This window comes from Lepidochelys kempii, chromosome 6 (genome assembly GCF_965140265.1).
Source record: "Lepidochelys kempii isolate rLepKem1 chromosome 6, rLepKem1.hap2, whole genome shotgun sequence".
Taxonomy (NCBI): domain Eukaryota; kingdom Metazoa; phylum Chordata; order Testudines; family Cheloniidae; genus Lepidochelys; species Lepidochelys kempii.
The window spans coordinates 71,799,156-71,818,610 of NC_133261.1; the positions used below are offsets into that span (position 1 = coordinate 71,799,156).

The 19,455-nt window shown below is 45.3% G+C and overlaps 1 protein-coding gene across 1 annotated transcript in view; it reads right to left on the bottom strand.

Moving 5' to 3' along the window:
* LOC140913868 (transmembrane protein 151B-like) overlaps nucleotides 1-17,511 on the bottom strand; it is a 35,620-nt gene extending 18,109 nt beyond the window's left edge. The window contains exon 1 of the mRNA XM_073350679.1: nucleotides 17,425-17,511. Within this exon, the coding sequence (XP_073206780.1) occupies nucleotides 17,425-17,511 (87 nt within the window). The remainder of the gene's footprint in view (nucleotides 1-17,424) is intronic.
* Nucleotides 17,512-19,455: the final 1,944 nt, after the last annotated feature.

Sequence of the window (19,455 nt, forward strand, 5' to 3'; positions counted from 1 at the left end):
CAATACCTCAACATCATTCTTAAAACGAGGACACTAGACTTTTTCAGAATCACCAATTTCCAGGATACAGTCCCCCACTCTGTAGATATGGCCTTCACTCATTGTTCCTAAATGTATGACATTGCATTTGGCTGCATTAAAACACCTCTTATGTGTTTGGGCCCAGCTAACCAAGCAATCCAGATCACTTTTCATGACTGCCCTATCCTCATTATTTACCACTCTGCCAATCTTTGTGACATCCACAAATTTTATCAGCAGTGATTTTACATTTACTGCCATAACATTGATGAGAATGTTGAACAGTGTTGGGCCTAGCACCAATTCTTATAGAAGTTTATGCCTTCATAAAACTAAACGTCTAGGTTGTAAAACCAAAACCATGAGCCCCCATGTAGTCATTAAAGAGCCCATGTCAGTTTCAGCACCAACACTTTGGTGTAATGACAGTATTCATTTCAGCATAGTAACAGTTTTACGTAAATCCTCCTTGTAACTTTAATTGCATAGTGCTGACTCTGTGGGTGCTCCAGGGCTGGAGCACCCATGGAAAAAAAACAGTGGGTGCTAAGTGCCCACCAACAGCCCTGTGGATCAGCACCTCCCCCCCCCCCAGTGCCTCCCACCTGCCAGCAGGCCCTCTGATCAGCTCCTCCCTCCCAGGGCCTCCCACCCATTGTGGATCAGCTATTTAGCAACAAGTAGGAGACTCTGTTGGGGGGGGCAGGGAGGAGCGAAGGGGGGTGTACTCAGGGGTGGGGACTGAACCAGGTGGAGCAGGGGCAGGAAGAGGCAGGGCAAGGGTGGGAAGAGGTGGGGCTGGGGGGAAGGAGTGGAGTGGGGGCAGAGCCTGGGGAGGAGCGGGGGTCGAGCACCCCCAGCAATTCATAAAAACGGAACCTATGTTTAATTAACAATTTATTATTTACTTTCTGTTCCAAACTGTTATTTAATGTTGCTGAATGCTGTTAGACAGTAGTAGTGTTCTACTCCAGAAGCAATTGCATTTTGGTAATGCATGAAGCAATCCCTCTCTGTATATCTTTTTCTAGCTAAGTGCAGCTGATAGAGAGAGGATAGCTAAAGTTGCAAGCAGCTTCCGTTATAAGCCTTATATTTAGTCCAGTTGTAACTCTGGCTGGCAAAATAAATTTGACCTGAAATTACCATACTTACTCTGAAGGCTGGGGAAACATTTTCTGCAAAATTCAAAGGAAACTGAACAAACTGTTTTTGAGTTATAGATCATTAAATATGTTACCCTAACGTGAAATGGTGACCTATGTTTATTTCTTTTTCTCTCTCTAGTTAAAAAATGCCTTGTTACTACCCATTCAGATTTTCCACATCTTAAATCTTGAAAACTCTTGCAGTGGATCTATTTGCAGAAAATGTGTTGCAGGTAAATACAATGATCCATTGCATTTCTTTTGTGAATAGTTTGGGGCCCAGTGCTGACTGTGCTGTACCTGACTCCAAACCAGATCTGCTGGTTCCCCACTTTCAAAAGCATTAAAATTCACAATTAATAAAAAAAATCATTGCAAAAGCATTTCTAAAATAGACCTCTGTTCCTTTTAAAAACCATGCTTGCCCTTGATGGCTGACCTCAAGAGTTGTAATTTTGCTGAAGCAAACTGCTATCATGTCTCAAATGAAAGATTGAGGGAAAAAACAGAGGGTAACCCAGACGTGGCCTGAATGGAAATAGCAAAAATGACAGGGAATTGGAGAAGAAAGGAGAGAGAGGGAAGTCAGCGAGAGGAGGGAGAAAGGATAACCCAGACGTGGGTAGAATGTAAATGGAACAAAGGCGGGGAAATAGCGAAGACAGACAGGGGAGAGAGAGAGCAACTAACCTACACAGGAAAAGACTGGAATATAGCACAGAGATGGGTCCCAGGTAAGAATTAATTGGATGGCAATGAAGATTACACCACTAAAGCATGATATATCCAGTAATCCTCAATGTGTAGCTGTAATGTTGCATGTGGCCCTTCCAGGTACCACATATGGTTCCTGTGGAATTCGCTGGATAAGAGCTTTGAGAGAAAGAGAAAAAAGAAACTCTTTCCTCCAAATTCCATCTTAGCAGACTTGAGCGGTGGGGAGGGATTGTAGCAAATGGAGTCAGAGAGCCTCGTAACAATCTGTCATGCTGGGATGTCTCTGCATTCCACTGTGATGTTTACATCACGGCGTAGCAGCAATATGGATTGTGTGGCCACCTCCCTTCCGAGCCTAATGCAAAGTCAGGACATCACTCTACAGTGCCTTTATGACGCCATTCAATGATAAAACAACTCAGTAACTCAGCAAGGCTAAGGATTACTCACGTGGGCAATGATTCAATGTTATTTGTTTACATGGGTGAGCCTTTATTTTTATATACTGGATAAGGGGCAAATAAGTAAAAGATTGAGAACTCAGATGAAGGAAATCAGAGAAGAAGAAACATAGCTAGACAGGGAACAAGCAAATAAAGAAAAATATGATGGGCCAAATTAATCCCAGGTGTAATTCTACTGACTTTAGTGGTGTACACCTGGGATGAATGTGGCCCAGAGAATGAGGGCAGTGAAATGAGGAAAGAACACTGGATTACCAAACATTACGCTCTACATCAGGATGGTGCCATGCCTGGGTGGAGATGGATTTTTGCTATAATTCTGTGAATCTTTTCACCTTGATCTAGAGAGGGCTGTGGAAATGGATCACCTAAGAAGAGAAATGTTGTGCAAAGCTACCTGTTGGTTGACTAGGGTGTTAATAAAATGCTATTGTCCAGCACAGTGGCACTGTACATGCAGCAAGGTGCTGCAGTATTCCAAAGTGTCCCACACTTTAGAGAAATATTCTCAGCTTGCTTCAGCTGGGCATTGGAAAAGAGAGACAGAAAACTCCCTGTGAAGCTGCCAGGGAGAATTGCATTACAACCCACTTTTCTTCTGACCGTTTGGGAGTTAGCATAACCATTGTCTAATGCTGTGGAGGTGGGGATGTCTAGAGAAGAAAGTTAACTGACTGGGAACCATTCAAAATCAATGCACATGCTCCTTTTTCAATCTAGTTCCAGCTGAACCCCTATATCAGGTTTAATTTGACATCCATATAACGAGAGAAGGTCCTGAACCAAAATTCTAGCTGCCAACATCCCTGAATTAGGAAGCTGACCACCCCTAAATTTCAAGATGTGGACCCATATGTCATGGCCTTCGGCCAACAGGAAGTGCTAAAAGCATGGCTGCCAAAGTGTATAGAGAGGAAAATATAAGGGGATAATTTAATGGAAAGAGTCATGTAGCATCCAGGAGGATTTCCCCACAGCACCTGTTTGTTATTGGATATATGTTACAAATGCACTGTTTGCTCTTCTGGGATGGAATTCCAATCAAAGTGAAATCTTTTGTTCAATAACTCTCCTTTTAAAAGCTGTGGTGTCAAGTGCTGCTCAGAAATGTTCTTTCCTATGGTCTAAAAAAAAGAATTTTCACACAATCCGTGCCTTTGTAGTGTCACAAACCTAGAGGTATTTATTTCTGCAGAAGATTTAGTCCTTATCACTCCCATCTGCTTCTTGTGCACCTGAATCTCTTTTGGCTTTAAATCTCTGCAGCTTCTGTTTTCCTCTCATTAAATCAAGTTATCAGACTGATTGTTTAGAGAGAGAAGGCAAAATGGAGGGGGGCAAATTCTCTCCTTAGTAATTGCCTGTATCAGGATGGCAGGTTATAGTACCCAGAAGAGAGAGGCAGAGCTCTTCTGCTGATTGGTCTGAGTGGCGAGCTCTAGGACCTTGCATAAACACATAAAGCTGCTCTACTGACTCACACTGGCCACCGTCCCAGATGGGTCCTATTGGCTTCAACCTAGTTTATAAAAACATTTGAGCCTCCCTCTGAAGAGGAGGGAACCAGAGGCAGGGACAGAAGGAGCCTCCAACCCTGAAAGCAGTCAAGTTCATGGGCAAACTCTTGCGCAATGCTTGTTTATTCTTCAAGTTAGAAGGAAAGAAAACCCCAGGAGAGAAGTAAATTTGGATCTTAGCCAGTGTCTGTAATATACTAAGAACAGGTCGGGTGGGAATGCCCCCTACTTCAACACCAATGGCATGAAGAGAAAAATTTGGTCCAAAATCCATTAATGAGTTTAAGGCATTCAGATTCTACAGTGGTGAGGGCCAAAAAATTAGGTCGCTCTCTAAGCAAAGGATCCTGATCAATAAGGTGACCGTGATTTTCAGAATTTTATAAAAGGCCTACTTTTGTGGCAACATTTTACATGGTCACAAAACATTAATGCCCAGAGAAGTGCCACCTTTTAAAACGTGTGCTGCTGCTGCTGCATTCTGACTCAGCAGCAACACAACGTGTATATTTCCAGCAGAGGAGGACTCTTCCCAGTAATTCTGTGTTCTGAATGACTTCGTCATCCAGTGCTGAACAAGTGTTAGAGCTACTCGTTTACTCAGAGTAGATGCTGATCGTGACTGCACGCATTAAAGTTTTCAGTCCAAATTCTGCTCAGCAGACTGAACTCTCATTCCACAGGACTGTTTGTTATCTCTGGCAAGCACAGAGCAAGTTTTACTTCCTATAGCAGTGTGTCCTGAACAAAGATTTTGCATTAAAAAAGGTTTGATTGATGAAATAAGAAAAGAAAAGAAAAGAAAAAGGAAATGTAAGATGTCCTGAAAGAAATTCCTGAGACACCAGGATGTTATATGAAAAATGAGGACTGTACCAATAAAACTGGGATGCATGGTCTCTTCACCTGTCAGTGTCCTACATAGCTGTCCAAGACCGTCATTATAGCTTTCAAAGGAAGTGAAACTGTCTAGTGGGTTTAACGGGGTGTGGAAAATACAACTGCAAGGCTCTGTGCCTGACCTTACCATCAATTCACTATCCTTAGACCAGTCATTTGACCTCTGGTGCCTCAATTTACCTAGACACTTAGAATAAATAAATAATGATCATCATCATAATCCCTTTCCACGTCATAGGGATCCTGTAGGACTTAATCTGTGAATATAAAGTTCTGTGAAATCCTCAAAAGAAGTATTCTGTGGGACTGAGCCACACCCCACTGAAGTCAATGTTAGTATGTGCATTGCCTTCAGTGAGCTTTGGCTCAGGCCCTTTAAGAATAATTGTTCTGTTTTCATATAGTTTTTATTCACACCTCTGCAGTTATTTCCTCCTTTCTACTTTTTAACTAGAAAGTTTTCAATTTTTATCCTATGTGATGACTCTCTGGTTAGACTCCACACGCACCTGCCTTGTGAATCCATGTAACCGCTTCCTCACAGTAATAACCTGTTTGTGGCAGCTAAAGCTACTGTAAAGGAACTTCTATCACTGAAGCGTCTACAAGGGTCAGGCATCAGCTGTGGTAGCTTCCTCACAGTGCTAGCAGTGGGTGATCCTCACAGTAGTGTCCAGCCATTGTTACAGCATCAGCAATGCTGCCACAGAAAGGTTGGGTTTAAGGAGTATGTTTCCTTGCATCCACACCTTGTCAAATGTAGCAAGGACCCTGGCAGTGTGGTAATTATAACAGTGCCCCTGTTAATACCAGCTAGAATCTGTGCAGTGAACACTTCTCTGGGAGAAAAGAGAATTGAAGGTAAATATTGCCTCCCAAAGGAAGGTCACACAGACAAGTTCTGCCAAAGATTCTGAAAGCATAGCACTTAGAGGACTTCAGCTGAGGCATACTCACATATCAGTTTAATTTTATCCAGTGCGTCCAGTGGGCCGGGAGCCAGGAGTCTTGGGTTTTGTTGCTGCTGACTCATTCTGTCCTCAGTTAATCTTGCTGTGACTGAGTGTACCCATCCATAAAATAGAAAACACACACCTGCCTCAAAGGGACATTGAGAATTCATGTTTGTGAAGTGATTTAAAATCACCTTATTAAGGACACCCTGAAAACGCAAAGCAGCAGCCTGGGAGCTGGCTATGAAGAGAAGGCCAGGCAGCTTGGGAGCAGTCATATCCAGCAATGGGTCAATTACAAACTTGTGGTAGCTATGGGATTCCAACCCACACCCCCAAAGCCACAGGACCTCACGGTGGGGCCAGCAGACTGTTATAAACCATCTTTCTTTGGTGTTGAAATCCCAGTAGGGTAGTAGGGTCCACTCTATTGTATATCTTGAGCATGGAGGTAGGGTGTCATTCTCCCCCTCCTCGGACACACCTACTCTTACCCTGCTGTCTCATTTCCATCCAAAGAACAGTCCTCCAGAGGTTTGTTTCTTGCACCTGGTACTTGCACTTCTGGCCAGTGTGACGAAGTAGGAATGTTCTTAATGTTTTCTCTGAATACTGTGTGTGTGCCTCAGTTTCCCCATGGCATTTCTTAAGTATCTAGGTGGTGGGATAAGGGTGTGTGATTGTTGCAGAGCCCTAGAGGGCCAGTGTGATGGTGTCTGCACTGAGAATGGCTGACACCCTGTCTCCTGGCAACTGATGGCCTGGGCCCCTCCTCTGCAAAGGTGCCAACTGAAGGTGTTGGAGAACAAAGAGATCAGGTGGCCTCCTGGCCCGGGAAAGAGACAAAGGCCAGAGGAGGGGTGGGAGAGTTTCTGTTTGGAGCTGGCTGGGGAAATGGAGGGAGGCCCAGATGGGGCTCTGAACTCCCTGGCCCCCAAGATGGACCTGACTGAGGGGTCCTGTTTCCTGTACCTACAAGCTCTGTTTTAGACCGTGTTCCTGTCGTCTAATAAACCTTGTGTTTTACTGGCTGGCTGAGAGCCACGTCTGACTGTGGAACTGGGGTGCAGGGCCCTCTGGCTTCCCCAGGAGCCCCGCCTGTGAGGACTCGCTGTGGGAAGTGCACGGTGTGAGAAGAGGATGCTGAATGCTCCGAGGTCAGACCCAGGAAGGTCGAAGCTGTGTAAGCTTCTTGCCCTGGAGACAGTCTGCTCAGAGAGAGGAAGCTCCCCCAGAGTCCTGACTGGCTTCGTATGGAGTAATTCCAAAGCATCGCCCGGTGACTCCGTGACAGCCAGCCATTCAACCTCTTGTCAATTGGAAGGGTTTCTTCTCTATTTTGGGCTATTGGTGGGATCCCACTGCTTCCACCAGTTTGTTGGGGGTATACCAGCTCCTAGGTGGCTGGTGGCAGGTTCCACATGGTCAGTGCAAGTGCTGAAGGTGCTCCAAGCCTTAGGCTTTTCCAGCTCTAACCCCTGAAAACACTGATGTCTTTGGTAACAGAGGATTTCTTTACTAGAGCTGCTGGAAATAGGATGCAGATTACCTAGGCACCATTGCTTTAAGTTACAGCACAAAAGAGATGGTACTCCACAGGTCCTAATGCAGCCCCTAGGTGCAGTCGAGTCGTGTCAAAGTGGGGCTTCTCATGCCAGGAATAATCACTCCAGCCCTCCCCTTTCCTGGAGACAAGCACACACTGGCCTGCACATCCTCCAGCCAGAGTCCAGTTCCCTTGTTCAGCACCTATGGTTTCATTCAGGCCACTCCACATAGCTGCCCCAGTCTGCAGGCTCCTCCTGGCTGGCCACCAGCTGTAGATACCACTAGTCCCTTTGCCCACAACTGGTTGCTTCCCAGCTTGGTTCTCAGCTCTTCAGTCCCAGTTCCCATGTTCTGCTTCCAGCCCACTGCTCTAGCTCCCATGCAGCCTCTGCTCCCTCATCTCTGAACAAAGATGTCGCTTCCCTTTCCTGTGTTTTGGAGATTATGGAGCCCTCAGAGGGCTGGGTGTTGAACTGGGAATTAACACAGTGCCCTGTAATGAGCCAGCAGGTATTATATTAGTACCCAGAACCACAACATTGTGTGTGAGTTAGGTTACTCTGTACATAACATACCTAATCCAAAAATCACAAAAGCAAAGAAATAAAAAGTTAAGGAGCCTAATAGTACATCCACTCTACTCCTTCTCCCAGACACCCATCCACCACCAGAACCACCACCATATACCACAGACAACACATCACAACCCTAACTCTGCTGGCAGGGATGCCAGCCTTCCAGCACTCCCTTCCCCAAACTCATCACCAGCCTTCTCCCAGCCCTCACCCCTTACTACGTTCTGCACGTTTCTGGAACATCACACTCTCTCATGTTTGGGGAATGGAGGGCTGGGATCCCTACTGGGGTGGAGTGAAGGTTGTGATGTGTGTTGTCCGTGGTGTATGGTGATTGTTCCAATGGTGGGGTGTTGTGTCTCTGGGTTGAGGAGGAGGAGTAAAAGGTGTTTACTATTAGGTACCTTCACTTTTCTTTTCCATGCTTATGTGGTTTTATGTTAGGTATGTTATGTACAGAACAACCTTGACTGATGCACAACAGTGTGTATTAATTTCCCAGGGATATTCAGATTGAAAGTAGCTCAATTACATAGTGCCCAGACAACTTGGTGGTGCCACTCCAGAATTGGATGACCACTGTGACAGAGCTCCTGGTCCAAGATGAACCAACAGCTAGTGCTTGATAGAAGGTCCTGGTCATCATAAACTATGGGCTCACTCAGCTCATGGCCATGTAAACCAACAGTTTTTATATAAATCCCCATTTTTCTTTTTAAATTAATAAAATAATTACATAACCCAGAGACCTCACTGAACTCTATGTACATTTTTTAAATTTACTTTCTACAGGTTGTAATTTTTAAGCTAGAAGGGCCTAAAAGACCACAAGACTCAGCATACTCTTTTGTGGACCAATTTTTCATTTATTACAACTTGAAAACTAATTAACTGATTTTCTTGAAACTCCTCAGAAACTTCAAGTTTTCCTCAGAGGTTATGTTCATAAAATTTGGGGCAGATGCACTTGCTTGTTCATCAAAAGCAAAGTGCTTGAATTCCTTATTTAAATGAATACAATCTTAGCTATGACGTTGCAACCATGTTGTGATAATGACTCAACAAACCTTTCAATGGTTACTGTTTGTCATCTAACATTTGTCAGTGTTAATGTGCTACAATGTACTACAAACTCACCTAAAGACTCGTGCTACTCACTGGGTGCTACTTCAGAGCTTCTCAGTCTTTTTGCCTCCATTTTTTGCAACATCTCTTGATGAGATGAAAAAACTTAGCTACCATCTTTTGCAAAGAGGCAGAAGGAGATGGCAAGAAAAGCAATATCAGGCACAGATACCGATTCTCAAATTGTACAGGCTGGAAGGATTAAAATAAATAAATGATCGATACACTCTTATTCAGGGGACCCAACGTGGGTCCCTTGCACTGAGGTAAGCAAAGGCTGGGATCCCAGCAGAGGCAGCATACTCTGCTCCCAGGAAAAAGATGTACTTTACACCACTTTCTAGCAAAAGCTTCGACTGGCTAGAGAAATAGCCTTTGTGAGCATCAGAGGGAGACTGGTCCAACTGTTCTCTGCCAGAGAGAGGTTAGCCATAGCATGAGGCCCCTGATGAAGCAGGGGAAAGTAAAGAGAAAAACAAGGAACATTCTTGGGGTTCCAGGCATGGAGAGTTTTCTCCATCTGAAGTGGTGGGAGAAGAGAGGTTAGCAGGGCATGCTGGACGTGCACAAGTCCATGGGGCCGGACGATTTGCATCCGAGAGTGCTAAAGGAATTGGCGGCTGTGATTGCAGAGCCATTGGCCATTATCTTTGAAAACTCATGGCGAACGGGGGAAGTCCCGGATGACTGGAAAAAGGCTAATGTAGTGCCAATCTTTAAAAAAGGGAAGAAGGAGGATCCTGGGAACTACAGGCCAGAGAGCCTCACCTCAGTCCCCGGAAAAATCATGGAGCAGGTCCTCAAAGAATCAATCCTGAAGCACTTACATGAGAGGAAAGTGATCAGGAACAGTAAGCATGGATTCACCAAGGGAAGGTCATGCCTGACAAATCTAATCGCCTTCTATGATGAGATTACTGGTTCTGTGGATGAAGGGAAAGCAGTGGATGTATTGTTTCTTGACTTTAGCAAAGCTTTTGACACGGTCTCCCACAGTATTCTTGTCAGCAAGTTAAAGAAGTATGGGCTGGATGAATGCACTATAAGGTGGGTAGAAAGTTGGCTAGATTGTCGGGCTCAACGGGTAGTGATCCATGTCTAGTTGGCAGCCGGTGTCAAGTGGAGCGCCCCAAGGATCAGTCCTGGGGCCGGTTTTGTTCAATATCTTCATAGATGATCTGGAGGATGGTGTGGATTGCACTCTCAGCAAATTTGTGGATGATACTAAACTGGGAGGAGTGGTAGATACGCTGGAGGGCAGGGATAGGATACAGAGGGACCTAGACAAATTGGAGGATTGGGCCAAAAGAAATCTGATGAGGTTCAATAAGGATAAGTGCAGGGTCCTGCACTTAGGACGGAAGAACCCAATGCACAGCTACAGACTAGGGACCGAATGGCTAGGCAGCAGTTCTGCGGAAAAGGACCTAGGGGTGACAGTGGACGAGAAGCTGGATATGAGTCAACAGTGTGCCCTTGTTGCCAAGAAGGCCAATGGCATTTTGAGATGTATAAGTAGGGGCATAGCGAGCAGATCGAGGGACGTGATCGTCCCCCTCTATTCGACATTGGTGAGGCCTCATCTGGAGTACTGTGTCCAGTTTTGGGCCCCACACTACAAGAAGGATGTGGATAAATTGGAGAGAGTCCAGCGAAGGGCAACAAAAATGATGAGGGGTCTGGAACACATGACTTATGAGGAGAGGCTGCGGGAACTGGGATTGTTTAGTCTGCAGAAGAGAAGAATGAGGGGGGATTTGATAGCTGCTTTCAACTACCTGAGAGGTGGTTCCAGAGAGGATGGTTCTAGACTATTCTCAGTGGTAGAAGAGGACAGGACAAGAAGTAATCATCTCAAGTTGCAGTGGGGGAGGTTTAGGTTGGATACTAGGAAAAACTTTTTCACTAGGAGGGTGGTGAAACACTGGAATACGTTACCTAGGGAGGTGGTAGAATCTCCTTCCTTAGAAGTTTTTAAGGTCAGGCTTGACAAAGCCCTGGCTGGGATGATTTAATTGGGGATTGGTTCTGCTTTGAGCAGGGGGTTGGACTAGATGACCTCCTGAGGTCCCTTCCAACCCTGATATTCTATGATTCTATTATGCTGCATTGTTGGATATGGCCCAGTAAGAGAATTTACTGCTCCTCTGAGTATCCAGTAAGTAACAGTTATTCCTATTCATTGTCACACAGTGGTTACAATCAATTTGATTCAGTCCTATTCCATTTAAATTCATGAGCCTGATCTGCAGCTGGTTTAAACTGGCCTAGTTCCATTGAAGTCAATGTAGGTACTCCATTTACCCCAGCTGAAGATTTGACCAAATGTATTTAAGGACCTACCTTAAATATTTCTTTGAGTCTTAGGCTATGTCTACAATTAAAATGCAACAGCTATACAGCTGCAGCACTGTAATGCTCAGTGTAGACAATTACTACAGTGACAGGAGGGGTTCTCCATCACTGTAGGTAATTCATCTTCCTGATGTGTGGTACCTAATTCTTCCATCAACCTAGTGCTGTCTATACCAGGGATTAGGTTGGCTACACTATACCACTCTGGGGTGTGGATTTTTCACACTCCTGAGAGATGTTGCTATGCCGATGTAACTTTTCAGCGTAGACCAGCCCTTATTTTGTACTTATTTATATTTTAATGCTTGGAAGAATGTTGAGAGTCAATTCAAAGAACTGTAGTCCTAAATAAACCAGACGGATGAAGTAATGAATATTGTTTATTACATTAATGAGGTTTTCAGGGGCTAGTGCAATTTTGATCATGTAGTTCCATCAGGTGGTTTCCCATGTTTTTTTCTTCTCAGTGATATCCATAGCAGAGCATTATTGAAAGGAAATCCAAACTGATGGAATTTCATAGGTACTAAAAACCCACTGCTAGGAGGAAGCACACACTGTTAGAGTCCTATGGAAGGACACTACTGTTAAAATGCATGTGCTGCTGGAGTTATAGCTGCCATTTGAAGCTCAAACACAGGAAAGTGCAGTTTCTTGGTTATTTTTTTCACTATCATAAGTTTTTGGTGCGGAAGACAGAGTACAGAGCCAACCCCAGAACACAGACCATAGACACATGATTAGAAAACAAAGCAGGATAAAAATACAGGACATAAGAAGAGAACAGAAACTCTGAGTGAGGATGTGAAAAGACTCAATGGCAAGCTAGGACTAGCCGTTGACAGGATATGCAGTGCAACTATTCCCTGGAACTACAATAACTGTAAAGAAGGGTATTCCATTTTCCTGCATTGCTGCTATGGTTGGCACTTTGAACTGCATTTACAGTGAAGTTATCCATATCAATAAAGCAAGTTTATTCCTTGCATTATGTTTGTTGGGGAAGAGGTGGGGAGGGGAAGGGATCTTTCCTCTTCCGTCCTGATTCAAAAGCATTTGGATGAATGAGGCGATTGGGCCAGCAGGAGGCAAATACACTTCAGTGTCAGAAAATGTAGAATTAGTATATGATCAAAGCAGCAGTCTAAGGATTATGTGCTAAAATGGGACAGTCTTCTGGCAAAGCAATCAGGTAAGGGAATTGGAGAGGTGGAAACATCAGCCTAGTACATAGCAGCTGTATTTATATGAATAAAAAAAAATGAACCAGTTACTAGAACACATTAGCAAAGGGATAGAATATGAAACAAAGGGTGATGCTGTTGCTGTATCATGCTCTGGTGAGGCCCCTGCTGGTATCTTGGATGTTGCTTTGGTACTTCTTGCCAATGGGATTCAGAAGGGGCCAAGGAGGAAATGGTGCTTCTCTGGCTTCATCACCCCCGGCTCTTGATCTGGGAGTCCCCAAAAGCTCCTCTGCCAGAACTCTGTGGGGATGGTGCTTCATGGAATTTTGGAGAGGGCAAGGATGAGAAAGACACCAACTGCTCTCTGCAAGATTGTCACCGACTGACTCTCATGATACCTGACTGGGAGCAGCATGAGTCTTCCCCCCTCCCTCAGCGTTGTTTCTATTGAGCAGAGAAAGAAGAGAATGTAGCACAGCTCCTTCCTTCAGAAGGAGGAGGACAAGAGGGGAGCATGGAGGAAATGTCCCTCTATGGGACTAAGGGGGTTCCCATCCCTGCATATTCTGGAGATCTACAGTGTTGGGAGGCTGCACTCCCTGTTTACAGGGCTCATAAACCTTTCTCAGATGAAGATGAAGATTTGATGAAAATGCCATGAATTACCTGGGCCTCTTGTCACCTTCCATTGATTATGATTCAGTCCATGAACAGGGTAAAATTTAGAACATGAGAATGTTAGGCCTAAATCTAAGTCATGAAGAAAGGCAAGGGTAGTTGATCCAGTTCTTAGCATTTCCAAGGCTGTGAAATGGGATTGTTAACATTAACATTAAACATGCCTGAAAATTTAGGGCATTCAACCTAAAATTTAGTGAACGGCATTAATTAGGAATTCAGAACTTCATGCAAACAGTGATACACAAGGGACTATGATATGACAGGTAGAGAATGAGCAAATGAATAATACAAGTGCATTTGAGATGCCTAGACTTATGTCAGAGAGAGGGGTCTGGTGAAAAATCATGAAGCTGTGATTAAAATAAACCCCAAAATGGAAAATGCATTGTATTGTATGGCCTTTTGTGTGTGTGAGAGAAAAGAGTCACACAACATGCTGGCTGCTCTAGAGAGAGCCAGAAGCTCACAAATAAGCAATATTTTTTAAAGTTGCAATACTAAATGGTGTCATCATGACCATAATTTGCACTCTTTGATGCTATAAGAAATAAGCTCTCCATGTGCCTGCATTTGCAACAGGAGATGGATGAGATGACTTAAGAGGTCTGTTATCTGTAATGTTATGATCATGTCACACAGCCTCGAGTCTGCGGATTTCAGTAACGTCTGCCCATGGCTTCTTGTAGTTTTCTCTTTCATCTGGAGAGCTTAACTGATTACATTGTATCACACTCAATTAAAGTTTTTTAATACAAAGGACAAGTTAAAAGCAGCAAAGGATAAGCACTATTTAAATCTACAGGAATGGATGAGAGAAATATTTCAAAATGACAGTAACCTGCTGGTATCCTGGTTGCTGATTCCTTGGCAATTATTTAGCTATGGAAGGTTATAAATGACTTTTTATTCATGAAGTTTAATTGGCTAAAATAAAACTTCCAATTAAGGTTTTAAAATTAAGATATTTAAGGCCAAATCCTGAGCTGGTGTAAATTGGCATTACCCCATTGAAATCAATGGAAATACATTGATTTGCACCGGGTATGGGTCTGGATCTCACAGTAATTTCCAGTCTGGGAAACTTGGCCAGCCAGCAGTTAAAGCATAACAATGGAGGAGGGTGGGTTAGAGCAGGAAAGGAAGTCAAGAAAAAAGGTAAACAAGAGGGAAAATATTTCTGGAGAATCCATGTAGATATGGAAACACCTTCTGAAATACCTGGAAAATCATTTCTCCTTCCCTTCCCTACCAAAAGCTTTGTTAATGCGTCTGTGTTTCTTGTGCAACAGCTGGTGGCGTTACTAAACAATGCAGAGCACCAGCTCTAGGTCTTGCTTTAATTGTCAGTCGTAATGGGATCCAGGAAGTGGGCGGGCAAATCATAGAACATTGGTCTTAAGTCCAAGGGCTTGTTTCTACACTCATTGAAGTCAATGGTGAAGATCCACTGACTTAAATAATGCAGGATTAGGGTCATAGTAGGTAACTGAAAACAAATTGGTCTTCAAAAGGTCTGTTTTAAATTGTATTTGTTTAGACTCAGCTGTTTCAAACATCTATTACTGGCTTGGGAACTTACCAGTTTTGTTTTCTCTTTTCAATTAAAAGCTTTTCTAGTCACTGTTAAGATTTTCTTCCATGATTTATAAAGAAACCGGAACACACAAATTGTGTGAATAATAGATAAGCACCCATGTTATACCAGACACTTAAGGGGCTGTGAGGGACCTAAGAACATTACACAGAAACTGTGTGTGCAGGCAGATGGGGAGGAAAGGACTCATTACATAAGGCTAAAATAATGAGACAAGGAGTTAGTGTAAAATGAAGCATGGAAATGTTTGTATTGGACCAGAGGAAAAATTTAAGAGTGGGGATCATTTAAGCATGATATAAGTGTGGAGATCAAGTACTCTCATCTTCAGAAATGTCCAGTAAGAGTCTAGACATTTTTGTGATGGGATTAATACAGTGAAAACCCTCTGTGGTTCAGGAGCACAGACTGGCTAAATCAAGAATTCCTTCCCAGCTCTACCCAATTATTGATCTCCTATTAGGCTGTAATTACATTGGAGAGTTCCAGTGATATCAGCAATTGTAGAATGATACTAGTTGAAGTTTACAGTTGTGAACTATGCCTCACAAGTTGAAAAGTGACTGACTTTGGGGTAAAATACTTTAAGTCACTGACTGAGGACATTATTGTTCTTCTGTAGTAACTTTTTCAACCTAAGCTGAAAAGTCAGTTTTATAGTCTTTAAAAAATGTTTTTTTTTTGTTGTAGGTGGTTTACTCTAAATATACTTGAACTTAATATAGGGTTTGCTGAGGCTGCCCTATTTAAACTTACAAGATCATTTGGCACTCTGAATCAGTGACAGAGCCCCAGCAGTAATAGCAGGAGCTATCCTGAATAAAAGTGGAAATGTTCCTTGGTTGATAGTTTATGCCTCTTGTATTCATTTCCTTTGGGGAGGGGATAGTATTTAAATTTGTTGATAACTTCATACTACTTTAAAACTTCCTCTCTGTCCAATGATTTATGTCTCATAATGGGGATAACAAGCCTATGAAACTGCAAAAGAGCAGAAAAGTGAACACCAAATCCTGCACTAAGTGTGACAAAAAGCTTAAATATCTCTTTGCTCTAAATGTATTCTAACATAGGATGATGCTCTGGTGCTTATATTTACAATCATTGAGTCATGTGATTCTGTCTCAGCCAAAGGGTTATGGGTCAATATGTTTTATGTCAACCTTCAAATAGACAACACAAGTTGATTAGAGGTGATGGTCTTGGAGGGCAATAGTACAAAGCTATTTTAAGTCACTTGAGGGCCTCAGCCAATTGGATTTTTGCTTGAAAGTTGAAAAATGTGTGTGTGTGGGGGGGGGGAGTATGTTTTTGGAGGCCAAATCCTGAAATCCTTACTTAGGCAAAATTGCCATTGAACTCAGTTAGTTTTGCCATAATAAGGACTTCAGGATTTGGTTCTGTACTACATTGTTAGATATTTAAACACAAGGCTTAAATGTTTACATTTGAAACTTTCTGGTTTGCATTCCACATACCCAGCACATTATATTACATCGCTGTAATGTTATAACAACAATCATGTAAGAGTGTAGTGTGAGTATGGCTTTTGATATTGTTTGATCTTCAGGAATTTTTTAGCACACTCATATTTTTAGTACTTGCCTAAAGGTGCCATTTATTGTAATTGTGTAGAGGCCCATTAAAAATGCAAATGTCCGTGATTAGGGTCAGCAGGCATTAAAGTTAACCAGTGCTTGTTCTGCGGGGTATCCATGTTTCAGAGAGATCACAGCAAGAGGCACTGAAAGGTCTGGAGACAGTTCCATGATTCTGTCTGGAAACACTGATTTGTTCAGGACAGTCTATAAATCTGCAGCAGCCAATGGTTAAGAAAGAAACTGTAATAGCCAGACAGCCGCAGAGCCCTTCTTGTGACTCCCTTACAGGAGAAGCGGGGCGAGACTCCCATCCCTTCTTGGGACCCGGTGCTTGGCTCCGCAAAGGAGCACTGGGTGATTCTGCCTTGACTTTTGGGGCGGGTGGTGGGGAAAGCACAGCCCCTTACTCAGCTCTCACCCTGCAGGGTAAATCCGACGCTGTCATGGGGAGAACCCCAGCACCGTGGAGAGCTCCCGGAGCCTGCTAGGGGCATGGAGGGGGATAGTCTCTACTGTGTAGGGTGGGATTAAATCGCCCTGCACCGGCTGGATCATGGATACCGGCTGACTGGTTACTGCCTCAGTAAAGAGGTTGCAAGAAGCCCAGCTGCATTACAATCACTTATTTTTTTCTCTCCTTTGCATTACAAACCACATACAGGTCCCCAAACGCCCGTCTAGCTGGCTAGACTTCAGCAGCGACAGCTCCTTACATTCGCTCCCTGAGACTGTTTCTCTTGCACTGAAATCCCCCCCCCCCATTTCCTCTCGCCGTTTCATTTGTTTAATCCAGTTCGGACGCAGAAACACCAAACCCCGCAAGTGATCGAGCCCTGCCCGCAGTCCGGGTTTTCCCGCCGAGTTCAGGAACCAAGACCCATTACCGATCACTCTTCTCCTGGGTTTGTAGACAATGCATGCGTGTGTCTCCCTCCGCACAGCTGGGGCTGTCAGACACACGCATATATAGCCACACACTGCACACAGGTACACCAGTGACCCCCCCCCCCCAGCACAGATACGCCCTGGGTTGCTCACCTCCTCTCGAACATCTGCAGGTGCCGTTGTTCTTCCCTCTGGGCTGCTCGAAGTTGTTTCAGCAGCTGGTTCTGTTTCCGAAGACATTCTTTGCCATTCCTGTCTCCCAGCCCCCCTCACCTCAAATAAACCCGGGGGCCGCAGGGTTTCCAAGCGCCTCCTCCCAGCAGGACAGTCGGGCTTTACCCGTCAGAAAGCCCCGAGACTGCAGCTTTCTCCCCATCGCCAAGGCAGGGTCCTGCTCCTGCAGAATCTACGCGATTCAGAGCCGTTCCCCACACACGCCACAATCCGAATGAAGAGGGGAGGGAGGGAGTGTAAATCCCTCGCAGTCCCGTGGCGTTGCAAGCATGGTCACTTTGTCAGCCAAAGCCAGAAGCTGCATTTAGGGAAAGTGCCTCTCCCACCAACCGGCGGGAGACGTCCGCCTGGCAACCCAATGCAGCCGCGGATCGTTCACCTGAGCCAGGACAACACAGGCCGTTCTCGGAGCTGGGGAGGCTGCTTTGCAGGCAGCCGGGGTCCCCTTTCCCTTCGGAGGGTGCAGCCTCCCCGCCTGCGCTCCCTGTCAGTGCATCGCCTCAGCGTGTGCAGGCAGCCCCGGAGTCTGCAGCGGCGCTAGTCCCTGCCAACTTCGGAGCGCCCTTTCCAAAGCCCACCCTGGGCTTCCCTGAGCCGGCCCGTCGCGTTCCTCCTCGGGCCGCTGGCGGGCAAGCGGGCGGGCTCGGGGTGTCTCTCTTGGGCAGACTCCCCGGGTTTTAAAAACAATCTTCTGCATGTGTCGCCACCTGGGTAAACAAGCCCCAGCTCCCGTTTGCCGGGAGTCCAGGGCGCGGGGATCTTCCCCACGCCCAGAAATCCCAGGTCCTGCCAGCGTCTTTCTGTGCACGGGGCCCGCCAGCCGCGAGTGACCAGAGAGTCGTCTGGGCCGCCTTGGTCCGAGCACAGCACAGCTCCAGCCTGTCTGTGGCAGTCCTTCCCTCCTTGCCCCGAGGCCCGGGGCTCGCGGCGGTGCACGAGGGATTTGCTGTTTGAAGCGGTATTAACACTCCCCACTGAACGATCCCCATGCATATCTCTGGGATCACAAACCTGCGCCCCCTGCAAAAACCAGCCCAACCCGGGGTTTGCTCCCTGCCTTCTCCCCATTGCCGTGGCCTTGATGGTTCTGCGGCACGAGCGCGTTCATTCAGCTGCATCACACCTATTCCAGCGCCCATCACCGATGCCTCCTGTCACCTGACATGCGAGTCTGCAAGGAGAGGCCCCTAGGCTCGCTTCTGCCTCCTCCCTTCCCCCACCACACACCTCACTGCTTCCTTAGCCTCTCTTTTGTTCGCATTCGTTTCCAACAGATCCCCGGTCCCTTATCCCCCTCCACACAACTGCAGCCTCCTGCAAACAGGCTGCCCTGTCCATGGCTCTGGGCCTTCACTCCGTACTTCCCTCAATCTGACCAGGGGTGTCATGCTGCATCCCCCATGTTTGCTGCATGTTTCATTACGCTCCACGCCTGTGAGACTCCTGTCCTGGGATCCCTTTCTCCCTTTGTGCCATGGAGGTGTATATATATTTTTAAATGCTTTTTAAAGTCTCACCAGCAGGCAAGTGAGCAAACACAAAGCATCTCTTTTGGCTTTAGTATTCCCGCCACGCCCAGTCCCGCCATATAATGTTACTTTTTTAAAGCTGGCCCCCTTTCTGATAAACTCCAGCCCAGTTTAAAGAAGCTGGCAGGTCCATGGGGTGGTAGTCCAGGGCCAGGAGGGTTCTGGAGCAAAGAGGGATGCTTGGTGCATGAGTTCACTTGCACAATCAAAAGCAGTGAGCAGTGCTGGGATTTCCTAGAAGAGTTGGTCTGAATGAACTAAGTGGGTTAAGGGTACTTGTTCCTTCAATGTGGGTCAAGTACCAGCTGCACACTCCTTGCATATCTAACATGAGGCTGCTAGAAGGGCAACTGTGAGGCAGAGAACTGCTCCAGCTAACTCTGGAGACCTGGCTATGAAGGGTTGTTCCAAGATTATAGAA